This window comes from Chiloscyllium plagiosum, chromosome 1 (genome assembly GCF_004010195.1).
Source record: "Chiloscyllium plagiosum isolate BGI_BamShark_2017 chromosome 1, ASM401019v2, whole genome shotgun sequence".
NCBI classification, from domain to species: domain Eukaryota; kingdom Metazoa; phylum Chordata; class Chondrichthyes; order Orectolobiformes; family Hemiscylliidae; genus Chiloscyllium; species Chiloscyllium plagiosum.
The window spans coordinates 155,565,617-155,580,379 of NC_057710.1; the positions used below are offsets into that span (position 1 = coordinate 155,565,617).

The following is a 14,763-nucleotide window of genomic DNA, read 5'->3' on the forward strand; positions in this document are numbered from 1 at the left end:
GGTCTGGACTCGCTGCTCGAGAGTCCGGACCTGATCCACGGCCGATTGAGCGGTTGTCTCCGAGGTCGCGGCCTTTAGCTCCGCCCCTCCAACTCGGCGTTCAATTTCTTGGATTTCTCGGTCGTGCTTCTGCAGCGCGGCCGAGAGCGAGTCCCAACGATTTCTGGATTCTGCAATAAAGGCATCGATCTTCGCGTCCAGCTTGGAAATCATTTCTGCAAGGCTTGTTACTGTAAGTCCCCCGGGGCGGCTGTGGACGCCTCTGCTGCAGCTGGAGAGGGTGGGGGAGGGGTTCCTGCTTGCTGAGAGCTGCGGGCTCTCTTCCCTTTAGTCATTTTTACTTAGGATTAAATTGTTTAAATGTAATATTACACAACTAATTAAATTACACAACTATTATAAATGATTTGGTGAGCGTGGTAGGGGGTGGGTGACCCACTGTACCCAAGTCTTGGGAGGAGCACTATAGACTCAGTCTTGCTGGGTCGCCGCCATCTTGGATCCCCCAGTGGCCACATTTTGAACTTGTGCAGGAATATATCCTTAGTATCCTGGTCATTATCTTGTTATCTCTCAATATGATAAAACATCTTTGTTTGGTGATTACTGCCTTGCTGTTTATAAAATCTTGTTATGCACAAACCGACTGCCTCATTGTCTCTAATGCAGCGATCACTATTTGTCAGAAGTATCGAATGTAAAATACAATGACTTGGATTTTTATCAAGATGGGATGAATAACATTAAAAATGCCAGGCAGATCCAGATTCCTCACCACATCCCTAAGCTTTCTGATTTTCAGGAGTGCCTTTTAAGGATGTGAGCTGGTTCAGGGTGCCCAGATCCAGTATTCCCGACCTGGCTGGCTGCATTGTAGAGATGGGCCATGATCTGTTGCTCTGCAGTTTTTAATGAGTTGAACAAGCTTTTTGAAGAGTCATGGTTCAGTTCACCTCTGGGATCATGAACTGTATCTGCAAGAGAAAACCTTTGAAAGGCGAGTTCAAAAGGTGGCCCTAATGCCAGCAAGCAATGGCATAAGTGTTTGAGTGCTTTAAGTGTATAGTTATAGTCGGTCAATGAATCTATTAGTGATGTGTTTAAAATCTTAAGAAGAAAGACATTTATTCAGTGCATTTTGCTTTTTATTAAAGGCAATAGAAGTGTCTATCATCCAGTGCCTTTAAATGCAAACACTTAACCATTAATTTTGTGTAAATAAACATTGTGGAATTGGCAGCAGAAAAGGAGAGCCATAGCTGTCCATTCAAAAATGTTTGTTTGTTTTTGGAGCTAATGAAGAGTAATGGATTTCTAGGCTTTCAGCCAAGAATATATAAATGGGTGCTATATATGAGTCAGGGGAGAGCGCAGGGATGTGTTATTGACCGCTAAGGGATCTTGCAGCATTCATGAGGAGAGACATTTTTTAAATAGCCTGTCTCAACACAGAGCAGCCTTTGTGACTGTCTCTAACCTCTTATCCAAGTCAACTGACTCCACTGAACATGCACCTGCCCCCAACAAATGAAGATCTTCATGAGTTTTTTTATCCTGAGATGGGCAGTTGAAGCCAGCACTTTTCCTGGCTTCCATTACCTATGTCGGTGATTTAAAAACCCAGACCTGCATAATTGTACATCTTTTTCCTTTTGGTGCTTCTGAGAATTTGTTTTTGTGCAGCAACTTGTTCAACTTGGAATGCGCAACCTGAAGGGTGGTGGTTGCAGATTTGTTAGTAACTTAGAAAGGAGAATTAATTAAATAGTTGCAAAAGAACCATGTGCATTGGAAAATGGAACTGATTGAACAGCTCTTTCAAATTGCCTTTCTGGTTCTAATCTTGATGCTAGGATTCTAACATGAACATAAAATATATGCCTTCCATAATATACATGTTTTGTTTAAAAAAGAAACTTTTTCCCCACATACTGTGTACATTTGGATGTTAAATCATCACTCTGTTAGCCATTTTCAAAGTAAAATTCAATTTTATCCATCTCCATCGAAAGCAATTTAAACCAACCATACTGGGATATCATGGCAGTGCACCATTTTGGAAATCCAATGCAGTAGAATCTGGTTCTTCCCTGAGATTCCTCCAGTTTTCTGTGTCACTTGAAAGTGACTTTGGAAGATGTCTGAAGGTGGAGATCCTGTTCATCCATTTTGCTGAGGGAAAATTTGAGAATAAAAATATCAAATTGACTTCAAATGTTTGCATTCCATTCTCTCCTCACAGACCAAGCTAGGCTCTGGGAAGCTTTTGGGACCAAAGGGTGTTGCAGTGGATCGGAATGGTCATATAATTGTGGTGGACAACAAGGCTTGCTGCGTCTTTATTTTCCAGCCTAATGGGAAGCTGGTGACAAAATTTGGTAATCGAGGAAACAGTGACAAGCAGTTTGCAGGTACACTTGATGGTAATACTTGAACCCCCTTTCTTGCCTCTTCTGCACACATTTGCATGAAGACTCTGCATGGTCAAAACATGTTTCATCAATTCATCGCATGCTTGTTCTTGTCCTCGGTAAGATGGTAACTGCATGAATCCTGCCAAATGTATTTCATCAGTTGTCATATGTGTAAGATTAATAAATCGAAGAAAAGTTACATATCAATTAAGGCCTCCTGAAAATTATGTTCTGGAGAGCAAACTCGGGGGGGGAAAAACATTGTGCATTTAAAAATTGTGCAGACTCCAGTTTAAGTAAAACCACTTTTTTTGTCTCCATTCCTAAAAGAAACCTGACAATTGTTTCAGTATGGTATCTTTATACGAGCTTAAGACAGACCTCTGAAATATTCTTAAATGTTTGTTTACAGTCTTTACAAGTTGGTAAGACTACAGAGCTCTGCACCCTCTTCTTCTGTCAGTATACTAGCACATTACTGCTGAGTTCCCAGTCAGATTGTAGGTTACCTGACAGGCTCATCTACACATTGATTAAACACTATCTCTACAACAATGAACAAATATCTGTTTGTAAACATACCCTCTTATGACATGACATTTGCCACATCAGTTGTTCAGGTGATCTGCCTTAATAGAAACTTTCCATTTGTGTAGCTAGTGTTTGCCTGCAATACTACTGAAATTGCATGTTTTCAACATGGGGAGACTCTGGAAATAATTAACAGTGGCATCATTATGCTCTGAATTTCTATAATGTGTTTGGAGAATAAAGCATCTAACTGGTGGAATGGGACTTTTTCTTGTATTTCATGTTGTGGCCGCAGACACATGGCATCATAAGTGGTATATGTTGCCAAAATGTGTTTCGCTTTATTACAGATCCATGGATTTTAATTTAATATTTTTGCTCGCTTGAAAAGAAAGTTCTGTAAGCCTTGCTAACACACAATTTTTATGTCTGATCTCTCTTTTTCCATTGTGCTGTTTCTTGTATTTATGTAGGGAATTGATAGTGTCTAAGGTTAATGTGTCTGTAATTCTAGACTTAAAAAAAAAGTGAATATTTATAACATTTAATTGTAGAATGCTCCAGAATATTTTAGTTTTTCTCTTTCTCAACATTTTCTTGCCGCAGGAGAATACTACTGTAATCATTTGGACTTAACAATGAATACCACAACCTTTACTAAGACTTATAGTGATTGAATTTTCGGTCCAAAATATTGACCTAAAGAAGTATGTTGCTTTAAATAAAACATAAATTAACTTATTTTCTAATCTGTTATATTCTCAATTGATGATTGCAGTTAACTCAAGCATCCTTCCCAGAAATTGTTTAGCTTTTTTGGATTGTTTTAAATATTTTCTGAAGACCCTAGTAGGAGAAAGTAATACTTGCTGCTTGACTTATGACAAAAACATTTTGGAGGAGTATAATTTTAGAGAGGAAAATTAATGCACATCTTGTTACAACCTCAATCTTCAGGTCAAATTACTTCTTGATATTTTGCATTTTGTGATGCTCAAGGCATTAGCAGATTTATCAATTTTTCTGTCACAAAGGAATCCTGTCCGCACTTAGTCAACCATTTCTTGGGTGTTCCACACAGGTTTTCTTTCCTTTTTTAAAAAACTGCACCTCACATTTGGAATAGTTTGACTTCTACAATGTTCCAGTTGTCTGCTACATCTACTGTGCAGAGCTCCAACAGCCATGCTATTTACTTGGTCAGGAGCTACATTCATTGTGATGCGAAATGACTGTTTAGTAATTGATGAGCTTCAATGGTTTTATGCAAGGCAAAAGAGAAAGGAGTCCAGCAGAAACTGTACCAATCCATTGTGATAATACAGACAAAAGATTAAAGTTGCTAGTCATTAGATTCTTTAGAAAATGGTACTGTCATTTTCCAGTTAACCAGTTAATTTATACTAGACATTTCCATTGTCAGAGTATATGATCTGAGTTACTACTAACAGCATTCCATGTCATTTTAGAATTGTAGAGATTACTAGTACAGAGGAAATCTATTTTATATGTGCCTGTACAAGCTTTATTAGAACAATCCAAAGCTAATCCCAATCCTTAGGGGAGAAAGCAAAGTGCATTTTATTAATTTTAAAATAAAATGAAGACCCTTTCCTCAAATGCTTTCTGTGACAAAACATTTCAAGCTTCAGAAATACAATAAGATTTTGATTTTGTATACCTTTGTTTCTAAACCAGGGGCCTTTCTTTTGGGAATTGAGCGTATCAAAATGCAAATTATTGGAAATACAGGTTTAGTTCTTCATGCAAATTTTATAAAACAGAATGTTCCATGTACCATTTACTTTCCACCTTATTCACCTTTATATCTACCCAAACTAGTATTTCAAAAAAGGCAACACGTGGTGGAGTTAGAGTGCATTTTGTGACTCCAAATTAATTGTTCAATTTTGTTTTTTAAAAAACATTTGACTGAGCCGCTAATTTCCTGCGTTTCTTTTCTCTTCCAGGGCCTCATTTCGCAGCAGTCAACAACAATAATGAAATCATTGTTACAGATTTTCATAACCATTCTGTTAAGGTATACAAAGCTTTACATTTTGCTAATCTGTTAGACCTAACTTGTATTAAAGATGAGCAAATGCAGAGTGCTGGAAAATGCTCTTCCAGGCAATCCAGTTTCTTTACAAATGAAGACAATGCCGTACGGCTCTGACTTGGAAAGTCAACTGAGGTGATGGATATCATTGCTGTCTTTTTAAAATGTTACTTCCTGAACTGTCAGCGCCTGTTAAGACCAGCTTCAAAGCCCTCTGCTCGAGCTGTCAAATTTGGTTTTTCATATTAACCAGTTTTGAGGCTGAGAGATTGCCAACTTGTACTGGAATAATGGTAGAGAATTAGTTGTGCACACAAAGATACCAGGAAAAAAAAATTAGGAATGTCCTTATTTATTATATGTGGAATTCTTGCAGTTAACAGAAAGGGGAAGCATTTCGTTCCATTATTAAGAGGTAGGTTGAAACTTGGTTCCCAAAGAGAAGAGTGTTGCGCAATTTGCTTCCAATCCTCTTTCAGTTTATATTTTGGTTATCTTTGATTTAGGGCACAGGTTCCACTGCTGCCTTTTGTCTTTTAGATTTGCTGTATTTTAATAATTGGAAATAATACCACTATATTTGTCTTCTATCAGGTGATGTGAATTGTTTTTAAGAGCTTACATTTAAGTACAACATTCAACAATTGATGATTGTATTTAAAATGCAGCTTTCTTTACAATCCAGAGTGAAATAAGATTTTATCATGAAATAGCATGCTGTCTAGTTTGCTCTAATTGTACAAATCTACTGGAAAATTGAGACTATAACTAGGATAAAGGGCAGTTTATTTGGGCTTTCAATAAAGTCTCAAGAGATTAGCATGTAAAATTAAAGCACATGGGATTGGGGGTAGCATACTGACTTTGGCAGACAACTGATTGGCAGACAGGAAACAAAGAATAGGAATAAATAGATCTTTTTTCCAATTGACAGGCAGTGACTGGTGGGACACTGTAGGGATATTTGCTTAGATCCCAGCTATTCACAAAATATATTAATGATTTAGATAAGGGAACTAAATGTAGTATCTTCAAGTTTACAGATGTCACAAAGCTGGGGGGGGGGGGGGGGGAGGGTGAACTGTGAGGAGTTTGCAGAGATGCTTCAGTGTGATTTGGACAAGGTGACAAATGCATGGCAGAAGAAGTATAATGTGGATAAATACGAGGTTATCCACTTTGGAAGCAAAACCAGGAAGACAGTTTATTATCTGCATGACAATAGATTGGGAAATGTGCATGCAGAGCAGCAGGCAAAGGAGGCAAATGATAGGTTGGTCTTTTGAGTGACAGTGTTCAAATACAGAAGCAGGGATGTCTTACTGCAATTGTACAGGATCTTGCTGAGACCACACCTACAGGATTATGTGTAGTTTTGATCTCTTTATCGCAGGAAAGTGTTTTGCTATGGAGGAAGAACAGAGGTTTAATTAACTGATTCTTGGTATGGCAGAACTGACATGAAGAGAGACTGGATCGGTTATGACTATATTCACTGAAGTTTAGAAGAATGAGGGATATTGAAGGACTGGTTTGATCTGTTTATCACTGACTATAAATTAATTACCCCAGATTTACTGTTTTGGTCTGGTTGTACCATTACAGTAATAATGAATGATCATGCATATGTTGTCCTATCTTTTTGCTTTGGAGATACCGGAGAGAACTGGGGTGTACAAAGTTAAAAATCACACAACACCAGGTTATAGTCCAACAGGTTTAATTGGAAGCACACTAGCTTTCGGACAACCACCTGATGAAGGAGTGGCGCTCCGAAAGCTAGTGTGCTTCCAATTAAACCTGTTGGACTGTATTCTGGTGTTGTGAGATTTTTATCTTTTTGCTGACATTTATGTGACATTGAAATAAACTTGAAACCGATTGCATTAAATAAAGTTTCTATTCATCCATTGCATCAGCACATTGCAAATCCATGATACAAATAATGAAAATAGAATTTCTTTGCAGACCTAAACCGTATTATAGCAATATTTGTTTTTTTTAATTTGAGGGGGTAGAATCCAAAGGACAAAATTAGAATCTCTAAAGGGTAACAGTAGGCCATTCTGCCCATTGAGGGTCAATTGACCCTCAGAGTATCCCACCCAGACTCAGTCGGACATCTCTACCCTGTAACCCTGCATTTCCAATGGGTACTTCTCCTAACCTACACATCCTTACATACTCTGGGTAATTTAGCATAGCCAATCCATACAATCTGCACATCTTTGGACTATTGGAGGAAATTGGAGCACCTGGAAGAAACCCATGCAGACATGAGTCAAGTTGAGCCAAGGTCGCTGGCACTGTGAGGCAGCAGTCTCAACCACTGAGCCACCATGCCATCCCAAATTTCAACATGGTTTTTAACTGCTTTGAGTTTTCAATGGTTCAGTTCACTGAAATTAATCAAGGATTCATGCACAGACAAAAATAAAGCCATTCAGGTTTTTAACTTGATTGATTTCTGTGTAAAGACAAAATAATTTTATTGAACATCAAACAGCCAGATTTTCCCATTGGAGAGCAGAAGTGATCCCGTTTTGTGCTTCTCCTCTATCCCTCAAGTGCCATGAAACAATTCTCACAGGGCTAGGGTCTTAATAACACTAGGAATGAATCCACTTTGTGGCTGGGTAAATCAGAGATGGGACTCTGGGGAAATAGATCACATTCCCGTCTAAATTTAAGTGACTGCTGTCCCTGTGTGGTATTATTTAAAAAAGAACCTTCTTCCACATCGTCAGAGTCAATGGAAAGCTGGGACCTAGGCTAAAGAACGTTGGTTAGTAAAATGCTATTACTGCTCAGAAATTTCATGTTCAAAGTTCCAACCCTTCCCTTCGACCATTTCTGTCAGGTTGTAACTGATCTGCTTTGGAACACCGAACTGCTACATTCCAAGAAAATGCAGAGTAGTCAGAAGGTGGGCACTTAAGCTCCCTCATGACCTCTATCTGCATAACTAACAAGGCATTCGACTTGCTTTCACACGACCCCCATCTCCATCTGGTGGGAGGTCAAAATTGGGAATACAGTAGACACAACAGACTAGTACACAGACTGCTGTCATTTTATCTACACGACAAACAATACTGTAGAAGTTAGAGATCTTAAAAGAAGATGTTGGAAAATGCTAGGTGCACTCAACATCCATCATCCCTGGAGAGAAACAGGGTTACTATTTCAAGTCCAATCTGAGCATTCTTCAGACCCATTTTTTTGCCATCCTGTCTCCATTCTGTCTTGATTTTGTGTAGGATAATCCTGCCCTAGATATTAGTTTAAAATCTTACAAGCTTGACAGTGCATTTTCTTTTAAATATGTGCAACATCCTCTCATTTTAAATACAGGTATTTAACACAGATGGTGAGTTTGTATTAAAGTTTGGATCTAATGGAGAAGGAAATGGCCAGTTTAATGCTCCGACAGGAGTGGCAGTGGATTCCAATGGAAATATTATAGTTGCTGACTGGGGAAATAGCCGTATACAGGTAATAAAAATAGTTTCAATAACAAAGTCACATATCTCGCATTTTTGTCACTCCCTTGTTCCTCAGCTAATTGATACTACATAACTGGTAAACACAGATTGAAATATATTTTTAAAAAATCTGTAGCTTTGAATACACAGAAGGAAAATCTGAAATTAATCTTTGTGCTCCCTTTAAATACTGCTTTTATTTCTGTTTTAAACAGGTGTTTGATGGAAGTGGATCGTTTCTGTCTTATATTAACACTTCAGCTGATCCTCTTTATGGACCTCAAGGTTTAGCATTGACCTCAGATGGTCATGTAGTAGTAGCTGACTCTGGAAATCATTGCTTTAAAGTTTATCGCTATTTGCAGTAACATTTGCTCTTTGGATCTACAAATCTAATTGGAACTGGATGCAGATGAATTCCAATGTTAACTCACTAAGTTTACCTTTAGGATGGGAGCGGCCTGTTGAAGATTGTTTTTGTTTGATGCCTTTTCCTGTCCCAGGTTATTTAAGTAAACTAAACACGTGGAAGAAATATGTGCAGTTTTATACCTGGGATTTCCTCTAACTTTCATTGCGCTGCGGTCTAGCCACAAAGGAATCAAACAGTGTTATCATAAAACTAATAAATTAAACAGACAATTGCACATTTTGGATATGCAGACACACATAATGGAGAATGTAGCTAGCTGCTCATGAATTTAGGAATAAAACGTACTAGCAAATTATTAAACAGAAACTGCATTCATTCTGTACTGGGAGCTTTCACATCAAATGTCCAAATGTGTGTATGTGTGTGCGTGTGTGTGTATATATATATATCTCGAGTATGTGGTTGCAAATGAGCAAATGGCAGAAAGCAGCCATTCTGGGTGACATTCAGGACTAAATTGAGCACTTGATTTTGAGCTTATGGATTCTTTCTGATTCTTAAATTTAATGACTGTTGCTGCCCTTGTTCACAGCTACATTTTTATTTTTTATAATATACATATATATATATATATATATACTCTCTGACTAGGTCTTACTATTAAACCCTTGTATTTTAGTATGGAGGGTAAATCACTGGAAGTCTGTAGTGAATGCATTATGTCATTTTCTCACAATCGCATCACATTTATGCGGACATTCCATTAAAAATCCTAATCAGCTATTATTACTAATTCCAGAATAATACCACTTATATTGCACCAGGGTGTGATGGTATAAAGCAATTTTGCAGCAAATTATGAGGGAATTGTGAGCCTAGTATATATTGTGCTTTAATTCCTTGGCAACTTTTAAAATAATGGCATCAAATATAAGTAACTGGTTGTTTTACCACAATTCCCGGTTTTAACCAAAGTCCATGATGCATGCTATGTGCCGCTCTGTTAGCTGTGCAATCCGTCATTTTTGATGCAAGAGATAAAGCTTGAAAAATACATTAACATTAGTCTTGAATTATTTAACGTATCCTAAATTAAACTGAACAGAGGTATAATCCTGCTGAGCAAAAGGATACAAATTGAAAGTATGTGTACACCTTCATTAAATTTTCTACTGTCGCTATTTATTGAATTTGCTAGGTTTGTTGTATGATTTGCTAATTTTTCTTGCAGTCTACTCAGGTAATTAGTTGCATCTATTTATCATAATTTTAATTTGTGCTAAGGTTGCATAATTGGAAAACATTTATCAATCTTTTGAAGTGCACTAAAATATTGAAAGTTGATAGCTCATTTACATTCAACATGATTATCTCTTTTAATCTGTGGCTGCTGATTTAGAACTATTTAATTGCTGATGTGCACATTTTTTTTCATGTGGGGATGGGGAGTGAGGAAGAGGAGGAAGAAAAATCAAGATAATGTTAATAATGTGTGTAGATTAGTAATCCTTTATTTGGACCAGTAATTAACTATACTTTCTCGAGCAGGGAATAAAGAACAAAGTGCTGCATTAAGCTGTAAATTTAACATTTTGTTTGGAAAAATGGTCAACAGAACTATTTATATTTTATCTCAATGGATTAACAAAATGCCTCTGTTGCCAAATGTTTGAGGAAATTGTTTGGAAGAATATGTTCAAAACATTATAAAGAGTGATGCTAAAGGTGGTATTTTGAGTAGCCAAAGCTTAGATGTGCTGTGTGTAAATGTAAGCCCTCTTGCTCTCCTTTGCTGTTGTTGTATTTAAGACTGGAGTAGGTGACTCTTTTCTCCTCTCCCTCCACATTCCCATCACTGATGTTTGCATGGCGTGTAACAGCATGGCCTTAACAGGTGTACTCTTCTTACGTCAGAAACTGTACAAGAGAGTTTCCACAAGAAAAGTTTGGGGATTCTGCATAGTGTGTGCAACAAAACTGGAATTCAGTTTATCAACTTGGGCATTTTTTTTGTTGTAAGTTCCATGTTAAATGCTTCTGCTAATGTTTGAGGGACAATTTATGCATTGTTTGAATGTTACAACATTCCATCATTGTGATTCAGTTGAAAATAACTTGTTTATGGGGAAAAATAAAAATGTCATGCACTCAAAATATCTATATCTGTGTTCTCTTGAATATAAAGATTTATTTATTTGTACTGTTAAAGAGTCAAGTTTGACCCTTTCTGTACTATCCTTCAGCTTAATGAATACGCCCTGCAATATTTATACTCTCAGGATCCTATTCTCTCCTGTTTAATGTATGGAGGTAAACTTGAAGTAATATTTTAAAAAGTCTGGAGAATAAGTAGAATGGTACTGCCTTATATGTGTGAAATGAGCAATGTTTGACTTATATTAAGGAAAGCCCTTGGAATACTGTAAAAATTCAGTAGAATATACATTGTTTGTCACCACCTGATTCCTCAGACAATGAAGCAGTTCATGATAATATCCAGACTTGGGATGACAAGTAGCAAGTAACATTCATGCCACACAAATGCCACCAATGACCATCTCTAACAGAGAATCTAACCATGGTCACTTGACATTCAATAGCGTTACTATCACTGAATAACCTACAATCAACAACCTGAGGGTTACCATTGGCTGGACAAGCCATACACATTCAGTGGCTACTACAGCAGGTTGGATGCTAGGAAGCTGCAGCATAACTCAACTTACTCCAAACCCTATCCAGCATCTATGAGGCACACGTCAAGAGTATGATGGAATATTCTCCACATGCCTGGCAGAGTGCAGCTCCAACAACACACAAACCTTTACAATATCCAGTACACAGCAGCCCACTTAATTGGCAGCATATCCACATATATTCACTTCCTCCACCACCAACACTCAATACCGGCAGTGTGCACTATCAACAAGATGAACTGCAAAAATCATCTAAGGCCCCTTAAAGCACCTTTCAAACCGATGACCACTTCTATATAGAGTGACAAGGGTAGCAGATACATAGGAACCCAACCACTATCCTGATGTGCAAATATATCGCCATTCTCTCAGTTTCACGAGACAAAATCGTGGAACTCCCTTCCCAATGCTGTTGTGGGTATGCTAACACCAAATGGACAGCAGTGATTCCAGAAGGCAGCTCACCACCACTTTCTCAAGGTCAACTTGGAATGGGCAAACAAGGCTGGCCCAGCAAGTGTCACCTGTACACAATGAATGAGCTAAAAAATTAATTTATGAGCTCAGTTATGATGAAGTTTTTTGATAAATGCATTTTTCCTCTAGGAGGGTGAATTTGACCTGTCAAGCCCTTGAAAAAGAATAACTTGCATTTACAACACTTGCACTCCACAGGACATTCCAAAGTATTTTAACCAACCAAGGGATTGCTTTGAAACACAGGATTGAATTTAATGTCCTGAAGGTCCCATCCACCAGTTGGAAACCAGCTTCAATGCTACAGTGGAAGTTCAACCAAATGAAGTGACTGTAAGACATTTAACTGGTCAGTATCAGACTTCCATGGGATTTAGGATTCCAGTGGCAGAAATCCTACCCATCAAGAGCTGCTGGCTGTCAGCTCTCTATTGCGGCTAGCACCACCAGGGTCAGAGGCTGCTATCAGTAATGCTCCAGCAACTTCTGCAAAATTCATTGTTAGACTCTTGGGACTCTAAGAAAGGGTAGATAGCGAGTTGCAGGAGGGATGGGCACTGAGATCAGAGGCAAGGAGTGGCTCTCTTTTTCCCCAAAAAGGTCCTTCAGGTATAAGGTGCCTGATAATGAGGAGCCTTCCGATAACTCCATGGATTGGGTTTGCCAACCGTCTTTGGGACTCTTAAGAAAGCTGTGTGACTCCCATTTAATCCCGATTAACCACTAAATGCTGGTTGGTTCAGGAATAAATTGTGCCAATTGTGTCAAATAAACCTAATAGACTTGCCAAAACAACAGGCAGTTCTTCATGTCAACCGTATGGCATGAGCAATGGCCTTGTACATGGGAAAATATGGTGAGAATGAAAAAATCAGATTCTTGACTATTGAGAGAAAAAAATCCCTTGTTTTGTCTCATGATCCCTTGTTTTGATCCTGATGAAGCGCTCCTGCCCGAAACGTCAATTTTCCTGTTCCTCGGATGTTGCCTGATCTGCTACACATTTCCAGCACCACTCTAATCTTGACCACAATGTAAAGGCCAATTCCCAGCTGGCAACATCTGGCATAGTATGCAGTTAGGTTTTAAAAATGGCACCAGTGGTGTGAATCCAGAAGGTGTCAGCAGTGGCAAGCCTTTTTCTGCTCTGTTATGATTCCCAGAGAAATCCATTCAAGAATTCAGACGCACAAAATAGCAGATTGCATAAAAGTTGCTCCGAACCAAGGCAAACCAGGTGCCATGAATCTCACTTGACCAAACACTAATTGTTGAGTCATTGAAAAATCTGCTATCCATGTGTTAATTTGCAGCAAGTCATATTCTCCTACCACTCTTGTGTTTGATGGTCCACTTTGGATCTTTGTCAAGCAACATCTTAATTTTAAAACCCTCATTCTTATTTTCAGATAATTCCATGGCCTCAGCTGTCTCTAGGTTTGTAATGTCTCCAACCTCACAACCCTCTTGACATCTACAAAATCCTTTAATTTTGGTGTGTGTGCACACTTAGTTACAATTAGTACACCACTTGGGCCTGTGTCATCAGATACCTAAGCCCCAAACAATTCCTTCTCTGCACTTCTCTACCATACTTCCCTCTAACTTTTTGATTAAGCTTTTCAATCATTTAATCTCCTCTCCTTATGGAGTTCAGAATCATACTCTGTTCTGGTTCAGGTTCTGAAGAAGGGTCACTGAACTTGAAACATTAATTCTGCTTTCTCTCCACAGTGCTGCCAGACCTGCTGACTTTTTCCAGCAATTTCTGTTTTTGCTTCTGATTTCCAACATCTGCAGTTCTTTCGGTTTTTTATTTACTGACAATGATCAGTTGTGGAAACAGTGAAGCAGCCCAACTTACAATGGTAACACTCAGACTTACATTAATATACATACATTGAAATTGAAAATAGATTCCAACTGTAGGCTGGCTGATCCCTTGTTTCAAAATATAAAGTGCAGGTATTTAAACGACTTGCATGCTTGATAGTTCCAACACTTATCCACTTTGTGCACCAATTCATATCAACTCTTAATAATACCCAAGGGATACCTTAGCTCCCCAAAGAACCCTGGAAGGTTTACGCCTTTTCCTCAAATGTCTAAAGCCCATGTGCCATTTTTTAAAAGTAAATTGGGTGACCAAAATTGCTTCAGTTGAAGTCAGTTTCACTTTTGAATGTGCTATTGCTCCAGTGAACTGCATATGTGTGAAAAATGCCTATTACCTTGACCACCACCATCTCCATCTCATTAAAATTGATGGATGCTGGGTTCCAGGGATAAAACACCAAGTTCTGGCGTCTGGCACTATTTTGGCTATGGTATGGAGACCTTCAGGTTTTATAAAAAGCAGGCTAAACAGTTTGATCCTAATTGCTTCCAAATTGACTGCAGTGGGCAAAGTACTGTATTTGTTATATGCATCACGGGCAGCTTGGGAAATTTCCTGAAGTTGGGCAGCAAAATGCTGATACAATTTGCACTATTCACTGTGTTATCTGGTAGTAATCACTCCCAGGGAAATTAAATCTTGTACAATTCCGTTTGCAACATCTATGAAGTAGGCTGGGGAAAAAAAAATTCTTTTTGGATATGATGCCACAAACTAGATGCTGCATATAATATACGCATTCCCAAACAACTTGCTGAGATGGCTTTAATAATCAAATGCACATGAGTACAGTAAAATGAAAGAATCCAACACAAGAAGCTGAACTGAAAC

At 38.3% G+C, this 14,763-nt stretch overlaps 1 protein-coding gene across 6 annotated transcripts in view; it reads left to right on the top strand.

Moving 5' to 3' along the window:
- The window catches only part of trim2a (tripartite motif containing 2a), a 165,811-nt gene extending 156,753 nt beyond the window's left edge, over positions 1–9,058 (top strand). For 5 of the 6 annotated variants that reach the window (XM_043700083.1, XM_043700064.1, XM_043700072.1 and 2 more), the window contains exons 9-12: positions 2,243–2,423; positions 4,916–4,986; positions 8,359–8,499; positions 8,705–9,058. In XM_043700083.1, coding sequence (XP_043556018.1) covers positions 2,243–2,423; positions 4,916–4,986; positions 8,359–8,499; positions 8,705–8,857 — 546 coding nt within the window. In that variant the 3' untranslated portion in view covers positions 8,858–9,058. The remainder of the gene's footprint in view (positions 1–2,242; positions 2,424–4,915; positions 4,987–8,358; positions 8,500–8,704) is intronic. The other variant, XM_043700091.1, reaches the window with a different exon arrangement.
- Positions 9,059–14,763: the final 5,705 nt, after the last annotated feature.